Genomic DNA, 17,112 nt, shown 5'->3' on the forward strand with positions numbered 1-17,112 from the left:
GTTGTTTGACATGGTGATTTGGTAAACGGTGAGGGTGAAGGAAGTGAAATGAGAGTTCAGGACTGAAAAAACAAAACAAATAACATAATCCTGTGGGATCGTGCAAGGAAGAAGCGTGGCGCGTTTGTTTTTCTTTCTTCCCATTTTGCATTTCATAATCATCTTTCTACTCGTTTCATGACCTTATTTCCAATTCATTGACAAGTTTTGCGTTTGGACACGGAGTGTAACTGGTAGCAGCAACACCTGAATCTGTAATGACATCGGATGTGTCGTTAAATTGCTTTTGTTACCGTTTCCCTTTATCTGGACTACAAGCAGAATTAATCATGTAAGTGAATCAGAACCAGTTATTACATGACTTGAGGCTATAGAGTCTTTAATTGGTGTGATTAATGTTCTTCCATGCAGACAATCCCAACACACAAAAGCACAGCAAAAAACAAAAGCAACATTGATATGCCAATGGATGGACAAGGTGTTTGCTGGTAGCAACGATCCTCAGCTATTCAGCTCACATCCTTCCTGCATAAATAGCGCCGAACAGCTATCGTGCCCTCTCTAATCTCCTCACAACAATGCCGAAGCCAGTCAGCAAGGAGGAGACAAGAACATTCTCAAGGCATGATGAAAAATTAAGAGCTATTAAAGATTTAAAAAATGCCAATGGCAAGATTTATGGATGGAATACTAATTGGTCGGGCAAACTAATTCATCCCCAGCGCCACTGCACTGAAGAGCAAAGTGAGCCGGACTGCAATCGGAATTCAGAGTTATTTCAAAGCCGTTACAATACAGTAGGTGGTCAAACAAAGCATTAATACACAATATCCATAATGCATCATAAACATACTTAGAAGGTCAAATTACATAACACTGACATTTCTTTGCAAGGATCATGCATGTGTTATAACGAGTTAAAAAAATCACAAATGAAAAAGAAACACAAAAAACTGGAAAATGAATTTTTACTTTACTGAAAGCAAACACTGACAACTTAGTTACTTAATCATGTTATAGTGCCTTATAACAGTAATTATAATACATTAGGAATATACTATATTCTATTACAATTATGGAAATTATAATACAATATGATCCTTGAAAAAAACGTTTTAATGAGTGACCAGCAATTATGATGCAACATTAACCTAATAATAAGTCATAAAATGCTTTATGTGTTACGATTATTGTGAATAACAATTCCTTTAGTTACACATCTTATAAGTATAGTATATAATGCATTATAAATATATGTGTTCATCATGTGTTATGATTATTATTATCAAGCACTTTTAATATTTCCGAGTGCTTATAATTACACAGCACTAAAAACAGATATCTCATAAGTATGTTTGTAATGCATTATAGACACGGGTGTCATAGAAGGTGTTTTCCAAACATTTCAGAAGAATCCCAAAAAATGTGTTTGACTTTTGATTCTCCATTTGCACTTCTTCAAAAGCCAGTTCAGTTTCGTTAGATTCGTGATGTGTGTGGAAAAGAAACAGGGGGTCTCACGACAGAAACTTCGCTCTGAACTCGGCTTAGATCCCCTTTTTGATCAACGGATTATGAAAAGGAATAAGAGTTTTAGTACGACTCAAAATCTGAGCAAAGCCAAAGGCGATAAGAGAAATCATGTGCTCTAGTGTATCAAATGAATTCTTGATCAAAAGAGAGAGAGAGAGAAAAAAAAACTGGCTTTACCAAGCAAGTAGTCAGTAATCATAAGTGTAATGGACCCCCACAATCACTTGATAATGTTAAGATGTACGTTTGTTTCAAATCACTGCGACAGCAAGAGGAGACGGAGGACCGACTGTATTCAACTCACTGGCGCTGGATGAGAATTTCAAACAGCACCAGCTGGCTTTTCCTCATTCAAAACATACCCTGCACACATTAAGCCGCCCACACCCAGACACCACACACACACACACACACACACACACACACACACACACACCGTGAGAGACTGACGCAAGAGTGAACACACACCTCTGCACCTGCTAGTATACAAAAAAAAACATAAGACAAACTCGCAGGCACATGCACATGCACGTGCGCAGACTAGTCTACCAACTTTGATGTAATTATTCATTATCTGCAGCCAATCTCCAATCACACCTTTTGACATTCTGCCAGAGGCAGAGGTTGATTCACTCTCAATTAAGGAGCTCTTTTTCTTCAGGCACTGACACTTTTTTCTTACTGAAATAATGGTTATTCGGGGGAAAGGATGGATGGACTTGCAGAGGAAGCAGTCTCGCTTCTTCGCATGCAGAAGAGACGTACAAAAAAACAACAACAAAGCAGAATAATATCACACCACTAAAGACAGAGGGATTGGGTCACAAACTGGATGAGGAGGGATTATACGATGGATAATTGATAAACAAGAGTGAATTAAACAACCGAGGGAAGGTTCTACAGTATGTATCAAACGTTTATATTGGAAAGGTCATTTTTCTTACAGGCCCTTCAGGCATGTATAACATCATCAGAGGAAATGCAATAAAGCTGACATTCACTCATGGTGCATCATTTGGACATGCAATAGATTACCAAATCACTCTGATGCAAATTATTCATTACTGGTATTAATATGCGTGTAGCATGCCAATTTTCCCCTCATTCAAACCAGAGAATGAAATGATGATATAAAGACTGTAGAGTCGTGTCTACATGTTGGAAACCAGTATACTTTACAGAGAAGACAATTACCTTAACTTGAGCTGCACTACACATACAATATAATGGGAAAAATTAAGTCTTTTAGTGTTTATGATCACAAAAAGGAAACTATGTGTTGGATTTGCTGCAGAGGAAAAGAAAACAAGAGCCGGGACAATCACACTGTACTTCTGTGTTATTACTTTGTGCCCCTGAGAGTTTTGTTAAGCTATCTATGTTGCCAAAGATCACTGGAAGCTATCATTTAGGACACTGTCTGGGACATTGGGGTTTTTTACATTTCACAAAAGAAGACGAAACTATGACATTTTGGGATAAACTCTCATTTGCTTTCTTGCAGACAGTTAAGATTAGAACCTTGATAACAATCATGTCTGTACGGTAAATATGACGCTAAGACCAGCAGCCAGTTAGCTTAGCATAAATATGTTAACGTGGATCAAACAATCAGTCAGTATTTGTGGTAGTTAGTGAGCTTTAGAGGTAATTAGGGAGGGAAGCCGTTTCAAATACATGATACATTTGCATATTTACATGTTGCCCTCCTACCAAATAAAACCTGTATGTATACATTTGTCTCTAAACTTATAAGCAGTATGTACGCGTGTACAAGGTGTGTATCCGGCCAATCGTTCAGGACAAAAAGACATCATTTGTCTTCTTGATCCGTCCAGGTAATGTAACCGTGTGGCCTTTTGGAAGATAGGCTTATTCATTTTCTTGTGAGGCACAGATGAAAAGGATTGATACCATGCTCATGTGTGCATGGTAAATATGAAGCTACAGCCAGCTGCCGGTTTGCTTGGGATGTGCAGCCAAGCATCACATCACTACCATCATCCCGGTCTGTGCAGGTGAGACGGGACGGTGGCTTGCTGCTACTTTCCTGTCATTAGCACACTGCCACTCCATCTGTCAAATGCAGCAGCTCAGTCTACTGCAGCAAACTCCCAAGCGGTTTTTTTTAAGCTACATTGCATTCCTACGTCGAAAGAACGCAAACCAGCAGAAAAAAAACCAACAACTATATTTTGGTTTCTGGTACACGAGGACATGCTAAACGTTAAACTGGACTCACTGCTGGAATGTTCAACTTGGAACAAGCGTTGATGACTGGGCGTGAAAAGCTGCAGTGCACAGGCCATTTACACCAATGCAGACGGAAGGAAGGGAGAGGTGGACATTAGCGTGCGCTTGGCAGGAGTCCAAGCCAGCCTATGGTGTGTGTGTGCTTTCATCTGTGTGCTGATTGATGAAATGAACTCTGGGTCTGGGAAATTGATTCTGGCTGAGGCTGATCTCCCTTCTCTTCCCTTTTCTGGCTTGCTCGTTGGTCGGCTTTCTGTGTACACCCGTTTCTCCTCCCTCCTCCCATCCTGTTGACCAGTCGGTTCCTCTCACTTGTTTTCTCTCGCCGGCGTTGACAGCTGATGGGGAAAAAAACACCACAAACAATCTTGTTCTCTCAGTCCTCAATCTGACTAGATGTCTCTTGGCGCAGGTGAAGCTGTTGCATCATTTCTTTATTCCTTTTGCCTGTTTCATTTGACCTGCTAGCCAAAGCAGTCTTTGAAAATCTCTGCAACCTTCACGTTTAATATCTCATGAAACCTTCCCACTCATGTAAGTGGGTGGTTGTGTCTGTATTTGTGAGTTACTGAGGGATTACCATTGTGTTTTCTGTCTTAGGTTTAATCTTACAATTGTACAAGACCCAAATAGCAACCCTCTATGTATATATATATAAATGGCAGAGAGCGGCAGACTCTAAGAGACTTTTAAAAAGTGTTAATTCCAGAGCGCTAACTCCGTCAGTACAATAATCAGACCGTAACCTCCAATGGGTGATGTCACGATGACCACGTCCACTTCATAAAAAGATAGTCCTCTAAAACTCAGCACTTGGCTGCTCTGAGTTCAATTTTGTTAACAGAAATACAGTTTTGTAATCACCAATTATTTACTTATTCTTCCGTTCAATGAAAAGCTAACTCAACATTTCCTACACAGATATGTTAATTGAAAAGCCTTCCAGCACCCAAGGGCATGATTTCTCTAGTTTCTGGAACCCAGACATTCAGTGTCCTCTCATATTTGTCTGTGGCAGTCAATTTAACTTTTTGAATTACTATTTGGAATTCAGGAATTTACAGTCTGTATGTATACATGTTTGTACTGTATGTGTGTGTTTAAAAAAAGAACTACATAAAAACCTAAATATTTTCTTACGCTACATTTTACATACGTGTAACATAAACATGAAATCCTGAGTGCTGGAGAAATCCGTCTCTCTGCACCTTTGAGCAGAAACGCCTCACGCAGACTATTCAGGCAGAGCTGTGCACTGCAGGACAGATGAAGAGGTCTTGGTTATGAGGATGTGGTTATCTTCATCTTTTAACAAATTGACTACCAGGGAAATTTTATCGTCTCGTTACATTGTTGAACGAGGAGCCTCCCCTCGTTTCGCCTGCTCTAAGGTCATCCTGCGCTGTGACACTCCCCCTAGTCATCTTTGCAAGGTGTCATTTTAATGAGAGGCCCGGAACTCAATATCCTCCCTGTATCCGAAGAATTCACACTCACTTGGCTCCCACTAAGGCACAAGATATTAATTTGTTATATTATGTGTTGAAATGGCCATATGCATGCATGATTTAAATGTAAGTCACAAATCTTCTGCTTTAAAACTAAATAAATGGCAAAGGAAGGAGCCATTCAAAGCTAGCGTGTTTGACTTTAGCTGCAACATGGATGGAGATAATCACAGTAATTGGACCATAATGTCCCCGCCTATAAACAAGCTGCCATTACTAGAACAAAAAGGCACAGAAGGCAGGCCGCTATTTCCATCATGTTTGTTTCGAAATCAAAAGGGCACAACAGAGAAACGTTCCTCCAGGGGAAAAACAGAACATAGGGAGTTGATAACTATACAGTACGCTTCGTAGCTTTATCAAGGCCAAATCCCTTTGGGTGGATTTAAATTAGCTATGACATGTGGCAGATATCAAGGTTTATGAACAATCAAGAAAGATTCAGAAGTCATAATTAATTATCGTTTCATCTGCACGGGATCAATAGAGGCAGGGAGATTGCTGCAGGTTGAACCGTTTGTGAATATGTAATTGAAACAGCAAATGAAGCTGTTCCTATTGAAACTCCCTGACGATACAAACAAGATGAAGACCTCAGTACCTTTTCAAGTCAAGTGTCATCTTGTTTTTTCATCTTGTTTACCACTTCGACAAGATAAAAGCCCTAAGTCAAGGCGAGATTCACTCGTCATCTCATCATCCCATTTAGACCTTAAGCCCAGCACTTTATTTTGGACTATGTCCTCCTTCACCACAACAACACCTGCACTCACACAATCTGCCTCCCTCCCCAAGTGCTGTCGAAGTCTCTTTCCAGCACCGTCTCTGAGCAGAGGGACAGCAAAGGCAGGTGCGCCTCTCATTTGCTTTGTATTCCTCTGCTAATCCCATTTATAACAACCACCAGGGCCCTGTTGGAGAAAACATTGCCCAATTTCCCTAATCAATGAAAGTCCCTCAAAGGCTGGCAGCGTGTGCAGTCAATGCCTGTGTTTACCTAAGGCCACAGATGTTGCTCCATTATTCCGGTTCGTCAAGTGAAAGCTCCACACTGTTTGTCAATCCAGCGAGGGAACGGATGAGAGGAGGAGGTGCACAGCCGGGTATAGTGTGTACAGTCGTGTATGGTAATGTGCACTACATCCTCAGCATATACTACACTATGGAAACATCAACCCAGATGCAGCCGTAAAAAAAAGCATCCAGATGTGTGTAAATCAATTTACATTTGTCTGTCATTTTTTAATGTGTTCATGTTCTTTAGCCATGCTAGTAGCAGGCTGAAACATCTTTAAAAAAAATTGGATTGCCATGTAATTCTGAGCAGATATTCACGGGATGAAACCCAATAACTATGAGGTTGACATTTTCATTTCTTAGGGAAATGTCTCCCCTCTGGATGAGTGGTAATAACATCTAGCGCTAATATACGTTGAGTTGGTTTCGTGTCAATTAGCAAATGTTAGCATGCTAACACGCAAAACTAAGATGGATAACATAGTAAACATTATACCTGTTAAACATCAGCATATTGACATTGCCATTTTGCACCAAGCCCTGAGAATTTGGTCGACAGTGGGAGTCCATGACAGGGAAGAACGTTATATTTCAGAATTTGGCTACCCAGACTATTGGCATTCGTTGGCAAAAACAAAGACAAAAATAGGATACCACCAGCCTTATCCTCTGAGCATCTCACGCTCACAAACCCATCTGCACATGTGAGCACACTCAGCCAATATGAAAGCATTCCAGTTGGATGTCATTTGCACAATCACATGACTATCCACAGCAAAGTGCCTTCTGACATGCCTCAGAGGAATCGAGGCAAATACAGGTTGCTTTAACATGAGCGCTGCAGAGCATACATACAACACAACATCTGCCTATGATGTGAAGGTTTATTGGAGCCATCTGTATGGCAGGCATGGATGTCAACTTATTCCATATTTCTCTTGTCAAGGTAGACTCCTCATACTGATGGCGGCTAGTGTGTCACCCCAGGGATAACAAAATAACTCAGTAGCCAGAGAAATAGCTGACGGAAGCAATAGACACCCCCCCTAAATTAGGACACGCATGTATTATGCATCAGGGGGACTCATAACATGCCATGACTTTGGCTGACTTAGTAGTTAGAAGTTGAGTTGCTGGTATAATGAGGTCACTTCTTTTGGCTCTTAAGCATGTGCTGAGAAATGTAGGAGCGCGTTACATCTCAGTGAGCCTGATTTTTGACTGATGCTATCCTCTTATGCGGGTTACTTCACTGGAAAGCAGACGGGATGGTTTAAGGGTGAAACCCTGGAGAAAGCCACAATGGATTTATGGCATTTGAAAATATAGAAATTCTCAGCCTCATGCTGAGGCCAAACATATAAGGGGAGGTGGGAGAATATCACGACATACTGTATGCATGCAAGGTACAACGATGACATATGAGATGACTCTTATATGTTGGATTGAGACACTGATGTTGACTTGGAAATAATGCACTGTGAAATTAGATCCTTTAATTTAATAGCATGTAAATATATATATATATATATATATATATATATATATATATATATATATATATATATATATATATATATATATATATATATATATATATATATATATATATATATATATAGTTCCTTAAAAAGGTCAAACTTCAATGATATGGTAAACACGACGGTACAGTTTCCACAATGATGGAATGGAAAGTGGGTACGGGGAAAAGTTTGGTCCAAATACCTGAACATAAAAGCGGCAAGAGCGCTCTCTTTTCTGCAGCTGCAACCCAAAGGAAATGCAAATAGTTAGCAAAAGGTCATCGATTCAAACAAACCCCACTTGAATACATTTCCTCTGTTTGAAGTACAGCTTTGAGAGTTAGTGAGAGAGAAAAAAAAGCATTTTACTTTTGCAACAATCACTTCCATAAATTGTGTGCAAAGTATTATATAAAGTACATGAATTATACACCGCCGAAGAAAAACACTTGCGTGTTAATTAGCACTGAAATGAGACATACTAGACATTTGGGAGCACGCCTCCGACACTTTTAAATCTGATTTTCCAGGTTTTTTTTGATCATTTATATTTTTCACTTTAGAAATTCTACGAGAACTCAGGAGAGCTATTTATCTTTTGAACCTCTGCCACGGTTGAAGGAGAGTTAGCGCTGACAACAATTTAGTATACCTGAAAAATGACAGGAAGCTCAGGCTCAAAGAAAGGCTGTCATCAGCACTCCGTGGAGAGTGGATGATTTTAATTGAGTTCTGATACAAGCAAGGTAGCCAACAGTGCTACTATGTGGCTTAACAGTTTCCATGCTAAATCCCATGCAGATTAGCTCCAAAGAGTACATCTCCCCTTAAAGGAGCCTCTTGCTCTACATCACAGCCCACTCTTCTGGAAACGCTCCCGTCCGTACCGTTAGCCAGCAACCCTTTGATCATGAAAACGAAACTGATCCCACCGTTTGCCAACTCAATCCTTTCATTGTCTGCTTGGCAGAAAGCATTGCGCTTCGCTATCAAAAAGAAAAAATCTTTAATTCGCTTAGCTCTTTGCAGATTGTGTCAAAATGATTGAACTCGGGAGGTAAACATCAGCCACTGCCAGAGCAGAGAGGAAGAGTTCTGTGAGCTCTCACTAGCAAAGGATGTCACTAGCAAAGATGCCGAACAGAAGGGGAAGAGATCGACTGATTGTTCTCCATCGATGCACCAAGGATGCAAGGATGGAGTATACAGTATATGGTGGACAGAGAATTATAAATCACAAGTAATCCCATGACCTTATCATGGATTTGAAAGGTTTCTTTTTTCATATCCATCAACCCAACTGTGGTTTTTGTTCTTGCCCTTCACGCATCTTTGCAAGAGAAGCTAACGACTTCAAATGCAATCGCAACCACAGCAGTAGCCTCTATCGTGAGTGTTCCGTTTTTTATGAGAAACCCGTTTTTCAAGAGGTATTATAAACTCTAGTTGCCTCTCAATGTGGATTTGCTCATCACAATCCCTTCTGAGGCCTTTTGGCCATCTTTACTGCCTCCCCCCCCCCCCCCCCTCTCCATTGGAGAAAACTGGCACTAAAATCTCAATGGGGACATCTGTGTCTGCTGCGGCAATGAAATAAAAAAACGTCCCGGAAAAAAACTATCGGCGAACAGGTGTTCGTGTTTCTCTACAAGTGAAGCCGCCCCAGCAAATTAACGACTGACATTTTGAATCTCACTAATGTTTGCTTTTCTGTTGGCTGCTCAGCAGACAGAAAGTATTATTTTAGATCGCTTTGCCTGAGTGGCCCTAACTGTGCTCCGCTGCGAATTGGGGAGTAAATGCATTAGATCGAGGCAGATCATTAAAAGAATACCTACTGTTCAGTTTAGACTGGATTGAGGTTTTGTGGTAGGTAGGCCTCCACATTTAAAAAGGTTTAGGAGTCAGATTGAAAAGGCTGACTTAAAGATTGGCACGTTTGAGTTAAATTGCAACAGGGTGAACAAGCAGGGGAATAGATCACCATTCCTGCAGGCCATTGTTTGTCCAGCCTGTTAAAGTTAGTAGGCAAAGGAGAAGTGAATAACGGGCAGTTTGGATATTTCTTCTGTCACACTACCTTGTTCAGGCTTCGTGCTGCACTGTCTTTGCCACCTGGCGTGAGGTTCCTCAGCTGCACGTCGAGGAGATCCACCAGCTGAACCATGGCCTTCACTGTGAAGGTGATGTCTCCTGCCTGAAGATTGCGCTTCGTTTGCTCCGCCAACTCCCTGGCAATGACCGCAGCTGTCTCTCCAGCTTTTAGCTGTGACAAAAAGGGACAAACCGAGAGAAACATTTGAATACCTGAACTGGTTAACATTTATTCCTGTACAGCTGAACAAACAAGCCTCATATCTATATAGTTTTTACTGTATCATTGTTACAACCTATACAGGGGAAAACATGACAAACTGCACTATACGAGTGTGTGACCCCTTAAAATGAATGCCGTTCAGCCTGTACATTTCCCCCCCCAACGGCTGCTATAGTGCACACAATTAATGTTGCAAGACGGTCCTCAGCTGAGTGTACACACTGGGGCCAATATTGTATCCAGAGGCAATTTTGCTACTATTGAGGCAATTTCCCCAGATCCTTCCCAGAAATAATTTCTTTGTTCGAAAGCTTACGTGATTTTTGTGTCATGGGATTTGTTGAAAACAGAACCATATCAATGATGATTTGTGAGCATTTGCTTTTTTGTCGTTGTGAGACCCAAAAACAAACTTCGCCTCATAATGTTTTGGAGACCTTTCACATCCTATTTTTTCTCATTTTGTTTCTCTCACACGCTCAGACTCTACCAATGTTACCAGAATCCTTTCTCTCACATTACTGTTCCACTGACTCTTGGGGATGTTTACACTCCAGCAACCCCAGCCAACGTTACCAGAGATGCACTTTTTTGTTTGACAAACGCATCCATTAGTCGCATGTATCATGTAGTTTTGCTTACAATAGAAGGGAGAGTGCCCCGTGCTATTTCCTTTCAAAGGAGAAACTTCCCTATAGCTAACTTGTGACCTATGGAGGCATCTGCTTATTGGCTAATGAGGCTTCACCACAAACCCTGAAAGGTTTGCTCACAAACTTTATACTTTGCCGAGTTATTTATCCTGGTTTTCAAATTAGTGTGTGTACATGCAGTATCAGCCCAGCTCTCCCTACCTCATAATGTGCAGCAGGGCCCCTTGATGTCACCCTTTCCCACTTTTAATTTGTCTCTACTTGCCAGACAGTAAATAAATGGGTCTTAACAACTCAGAAACATAACAACTAATTATTTTGCAGTGCATTGCCATGTTTTGTTTTCAATTCATATGAAATAAAAATACTTTGATGAGTATAAAATAGACATAAAAGTGATTTGAAAGTCACCAAATCAGACTGATTGATTCACTGGACCAAAACCTTTTTACATGCCGACAACCATAACACAAACATTACGTAAGAGTTGGTCTCAATTGTGAACAATAAGTAACCTAATTTGTGCAGTCGACTTTCATGCAGAACACCCTTTTGGTCTGATGTTGTCTTTCAAAAGGACCGGTACCTTCAGCGTTTTACTAATAGACTAGGTGTGGTAAGATGAGCCTAAAAACTACAGTTACACCAACTATACCGAGTTACTCTGGCATCACCTGCTGTCATCGCCTGTGTTTTTATTAGTCAAGCCAATTATGCTGCTTCAATTGGTGTTCACAGAGAGGTGCATGCAGGGGATCTGGTCTCTGGAAGACGTTTTCCTCATTTCCCTCTCTGCTCTCGTCTCTTAATGAGAGGAGCTGGGGATGCCGGGTAGATAGCCGTGTTTCGTTTCTCTCTCTCTCTTTCAGTTTATCTTATGTCAATTCATTCTCTTTTTAGTCTCTACAGTTTCCTTTTCTCATTTGGTCTACAGTACCATCTGGTAATGAGCAGTGCCACATTCAAGACAATGGCACCAGATATAAAATAACAAAGTGCCAGATGGGTATTCCACATCTCTGACATGTTGATCTTCGTTAAAGCCGTCCCGTCTTCACACTGCTGAAGTGTTGACTCGCTTTTAAAAGATGAATATTCGACATTCGAATCACACTGTTGCTGTTCAATCCATGCAGCAACATAGCAAGAGGCCATATAGCAAGCTCAGGAAGACATCGCTCTAGTTCAATTCTAGCCTGAAGTGGAGCTTTATTGCGGCGCTCAAACGGTGCAGCGCTGTACAGAAATGCACCTGGTAATTTCTCTCCCCTTTCTATTTTGTTCCCCAGCAGCCATTCTCCATCTAAATCGGCAAACTACAGTTTGTTTAATGGGCCGAGATTTGTGCTGTTGAGTAGATCATAAGTGTTATAACATGCACGCCTCAGGGCCCTATGAGTTTAAAGGGAGAACATTGCCTGCAATTCATAACCTGGAACCCTGATCCTCACTTGCAGTAACCTCCTCCTCCTCTTTAGATCCGATTCTATTGCAGATTCAAACATAGGAAGCTGTATGTGAGGCTTTGAATAATAACTTGCCCCGTAGAGGAGGAGATACAAATCGCTTGTGCTTGAGAAACATAGAATGCAAATTGCTGCTGTGTCGTAAGACAGAAAGTGGTCTGGATCAGCTGTTCACTACACTATGGAGCTGTGGTACTGGTTCTCAATCAGCCTGGTACCTTCTGGCTGATGAGGTTGACCCAAGGGGAGGTGCAGTTGCTGAAATCAGGTCCCTGGGGGTCCCAGTACCCCTCTGGACCCACGCACAGGTATGAGGCCACACCTGGAGAGAGAGAAGAAAGACAGTGGCCTGGTGAGAACAGTGACATCAAATTGTTCAGCTCAAGGGACAAAACCATGTCAGTAAAGAGCGAGCAGCTACAGTGACACGTGTTTTGTAACATGTGTGTGCGTGTTTTCTAAAAGACACATTTTTTCCTCGGTTATTGCATCAAAGAGTGATGGACTACACTATGCATTCAGTCTTGTCATCTAATGCCCAACTCTTCCGTATGTCAAGCACTTTTCCTACTTGCAAAACTTGTCGATATACAACTGCGATTTACCCAAAGAAGCACAATCCTTAGGCGATTAAATTAATGGCTGTAGCGAAATGTAATTGGATGCTTTTTATCTTATTGTGACTGAAATGAAGTTGCTTCACTTGAGGACGGCCAAGCTCGCCCAGACAGTGTGTGTACTTCATCATTGAAAGTCAGACAGTGTCTGCATGTGGCAAGTTCAATTCCTGCATGAGAAAAATACACCAAATTAGGTGCCAATTATAAGTCTGCGATAGCTGAATTCATCACGAAAGGTCAATTAAGTTGGTCTGAGAGAACTGTCTCTGCTGACAGAAGTGTAGTTTAGGAGTGTCAGTCTTACAATGTTCCATCTGGAACAATAACACCTCCAGGTATTGATTAAAATCAAACAGTGTGACCATCATCTGTTAAGGCACTCTCTAATCCTACCTTCAACCTTCTCATAACTAATAAATCAAATACACTTAATCAAGAGTTTTTTGTGCAAAAATGGATGCAATGTTTTGGAAAAAAACAAAGTCCGTCTTTGACTTGCTCTTCCACGTACCTTTAAATAACTTGCATCTATATTTTCAGAGCTGACATCAGCAAGGCTACATGCCGACATTTAATTGCCCTTGCTTGTGCTTCGAGAGAGAGACGGTGTGTTGGCGGGTGACACGACCGGCATTAGCGGATATAAACTTTGATTGACATATAATTTCCTTCCCGAGTCCACCTTGGACAGCCTTATGTTTGATGGTTTTATACGATAAGGGACTCTGCCTTCCCTCCTATATTGAGAGGCAGGAGAAGGAGCACGAAAAGAGGGAAGGAGTGAGAGAGGGAGTCAGACGGGTGTAGGGGGGAAACAGAATGATGGAAGGGGAGCTCGAGGAACTTTCAAAGACTGGCAGAGGAAGCTCACAGAGTCGTGTTCTGCTTGGCAGTGTCGTCTGTAGAGCAATGGCTTTGAAGAATGTGCCGAGAGGAGGTGGGGTATGTGTTCCTCTTATCTTGTCATATGACGGCTGTTAGTGAGGTCTCGACGGGTGCTGGTGTCGCCCATTAATGAAGCCTGTGTGTGTGTGTGTGTGTGTGTGTGTCTGAGTCTGTGCGCTGACTGATGAAATGAACGATTTTTTCAGGCTTCGAGCCAGATTCGAGGCTGTGATATCACATCCCGATCTAGGGTGACTTGCTCTATAAAATAATCGTTACAGAAAAGTTTCAGAAAATTCCTGAACAAAGGCATATTTCGCAATTTAGCATGTCTGATTTGCATTACCTCTTATTTTGGTTTTAATAGCTAGTGCAGCGCTTGCTCAAAACGTGCCGATTGCTTCACACTCGATTCTTCGCTTCCGTGTTTCCTGAGGATTAGACCTACCGTGACATAGTTGCATCCCCTAGCAATGCTAGAGTACACGCGCGATTTAGGTGCAAAAGCTCACATGAACAGCAAAGAAAAGTGAGCTTTACCCAGCATGCTCAGCAGTGTTGGAAACTTTGTCTCCCACCAGCCAGAGGGACGGCGTTTCCGACTGTGGCAGCCTGAGCTCATCGCGGCCACACTCTAGACGATGTGATTCCACCAGACATGCAGCTCCCTGCTCTACCCCTACAATACACTACACAGGATGTACATAAAGAACCACTAATACATATGTTCCGTTGATCCAAAGAGCTCGCACTTGATTCATCTCGTATTTTGAGAATGCAGCAAGACCTTCAACCATATAACATCGGATCCTCTCCTTTAAAAAGTCGATGCGTTCAATGTAAGTGCTTGATCAGCACTCACACGGGTATTCGTACTTCCTGAGGTAAAGCTTTCATATCTAAAGCACCCAACATTGATTTGTATCCTAATGCATACTTGACTTCATTCTCTTAGTATTGATACAAAGACAGAGCTGGAACAACATATCGGGAAACAAATGGTCAGATGCTTGATAAACACAAACGTGTTTAGCCATTAATTAATTACACCAATTGTATCCTGAGATACGGGAAATAAATATGGGTGTGTGGTGTACGAGTTTCCACATTGATGCATGGCTAAAGATAGTTTAGCCTTGCATCAGTGAGTCAGGAATAGAGAGTGAGGCGAGAGGACAGGAAGCAAGACGATCGAGAGCTGCAGGGGAAGTGTAAACATAAACATCAAGGGGAGGAGCCAACAGTAGACTGTCTCCAAACGAGAGTATTGACATCCTCACAGAGTGAAGGAATAAAGAAACATATATCTATATACACATATATTTCATTAGCAGAGTTAAACAGTTAAAGAGAGGAATGTTTGAAGTTTTGGAAGATGAATCAGGTTAACAAAATGTGACTATTTGGAATATCGTGTGATGTCTTATGTCTATAAACAAAAATGTCGTAAAAAAGTCCACTGTCAAGTTCAAAGGAAACTTTTCATACAACGTCAACAGTGACAGGTTCAATGACAATGAACAAAGAACTGATTAGCTCTCAATGTACTAGTGGATGTACATTCCAACTCTCACGACTTGTAATGAGCTTTAGGGAGTGAAAGAAAAAGATACTGGATATAAGTTGCTAAAATGAGTTTCCCCTCGTAAGGCAAAGAGGTTAACCTGATACGGTATATCTCAAGGTGAAATATCCACTATCAAAGCTCACTGGAGAGGTATACGTTCCATGTGGCCCGAATCCCCCCAATTAGAGGTCGAGGGTATGGCTCGGGAGAAGAATTTCAGGGCCTGCTGCCGTCACAATTTGGACCCAAAGAAATAATGGATGAATGGAAGGGCCTCATTTTATCTTCCAGAGAACCTGGACAACAAAATAAGACTATGAAGACTCCCTTTATCGATTTTGACGCGACGCAAATCTGCATTACCTGTGGTTCCTGGTGGACAGGGCATCTTGGCCACCACGCCCAGCTTGGTCTTGGGCCAGGAGATGTCCATCATCACCAGGGGATTGCAGAACTCCACCCTGATGTTGGGAAGCTTGGAGGAAGGCGGCGCCCTGTTGCCGTCTCCTGGGAGCAAACCCTCCACCGGCGTCTGGACAGGGGCCACCGCTGTGGATGTGGTCCGTGGCCACTGGCCCGTTGTGGCAGGCATCTTGGTAGTTGTAGTCCTGGCTGTTGTGGTCATCATGGTGACGGTGGTTGGTCGAGTGGTGGTCCTCGTTGTTATGGTCGTCGTGTCCATGTACACCAATACAGACGAGGACGTTTCTGGTAAAGGAGAAAGAAGCAGCAATGTGAACGGATAGATTTTTCGGAAAAATGCAGAGTTGGAAAAAGAAGATTGAGAATAAATGTCTTTCTCTTTTCAGTCACCCTTCATTAATGTCTGAGGGAAATGTACTTTAGTGGGGAAAAAAAGGCAGAGCGTACGCAGGGGGGTTCTTTTCTTCCCTCCTTTCCACTTGTCTGTTTAAGAGGAGATAGTTCAAAGAGGATCAATTGGAACTGGCAGGTGTGACTTACATGGGCATGCATGGCATCTAGTTTTGGACCCCCGCTGGCTAAGCCAAAAGACACACACCAAACGTACACAGCTGTGAAGTATAAAAGTTGCTGTTGACGAGGGCATATCTCTGTGAGTCAATAGCTGGGTGTTGTAGCTAAATGCTATTTCTGGGTCAGACGGGACAAACTGAAATACCTCTTTCCTGGATGCGAGTCCTCCCTGTGGTTACACTCCAGGAGGTGCTTGCTAATGACACTGTTTACCTGAGCTGTTGGGGACGAGGGCTATCATAACATCATAACACACACACACACAAACACACACACACACACACACCAAGATGCACTGACTAGGTAATCCTTCTCTTCCCACTAAAATTCATATACACCTCCTCTACTCCGCGTCATCAATCATCCCATCTACTCAGCATTTTCTGTCCCTTTTTCCCCTGGGTCACTGATTAGGGGCCCCATATTTATTTAGCCACAGGCTTTTTATGAATGTGTGGACTTGGTTAAGCCACAGAGGGTCAGAGAAAACCCCGAGAGGTCATACTTCATAACATATCTTTGGAAAGTGGGAAGTAGCCAGTTTATTCCTATGAAACTGTGTCCTGTGGAATATAATTCAGGAGCGTTGCTCTGTGTTGCTCATTACACAGTTGCAGTATTTTTGCACAAAGATTCTTCAATATGCAATACTGGTATTTTCATATGTCATGATCTTATTACTGAGTGTAGTTTGGAATTTGCCGGAGAGCCTTTCAATAAATTCCTATGAGAGAGCATTTCTCACAAACTCACACACACGCACACACACACACA

At 41.9% G+C, this 17,112-nt stretch overlaps 1 protein-coding gene across 1 annotated transcript in view; it reads right to left on the minus strand.

Annotated features, from left to right (window-relative positions):
- Positions 1–17,112, minus strand: part of LOC142971769 (adhesion G protein-coupled receptor L3) — a 111,669-nt gene that overhangs the window by 43,783 nt on the left and 50,774 nt on the right. Inside the window, exons 5-8 of the mRNA XM_076112428.1 lie at positions 15,706–16,050; positions 12,489–12,592; positions 9,915–10,100; positions 8,037–8,075 (exon numbers count right to left, since the gene is read on the minus strand). Coding sequence (XP_075968543.1) covers positions 8,037–8,075; positions 9,915–10,100; positions 12,489–12,592; positions 15,706–16,050 — 674 coding nt within the window. The remainder of the gene's footprint in view (positions 1–8,036; positions 8,076–9,914; positions 10,101–12,488; positions 12,593–15,705; positions 16,051–17,112) is intronic.

The sequence above is a fragment of the Anarhichas minor genome, unplaced genomic scaffold, assembly GCF_050575085.1.
Source record: "Anarhichas minor isolate MPS153535 unplaced genomic scaffold, ASM5057508v1 ptg000049l, whole genome shotgun sequence".
In the NCBI taxonomy this organism is placed as follows: Eukaryota; Metazoa; Chordata; class Actinopteri; order Perciformes; family Anarhichadidae; genus Anarhichas; species Anarhichas minor.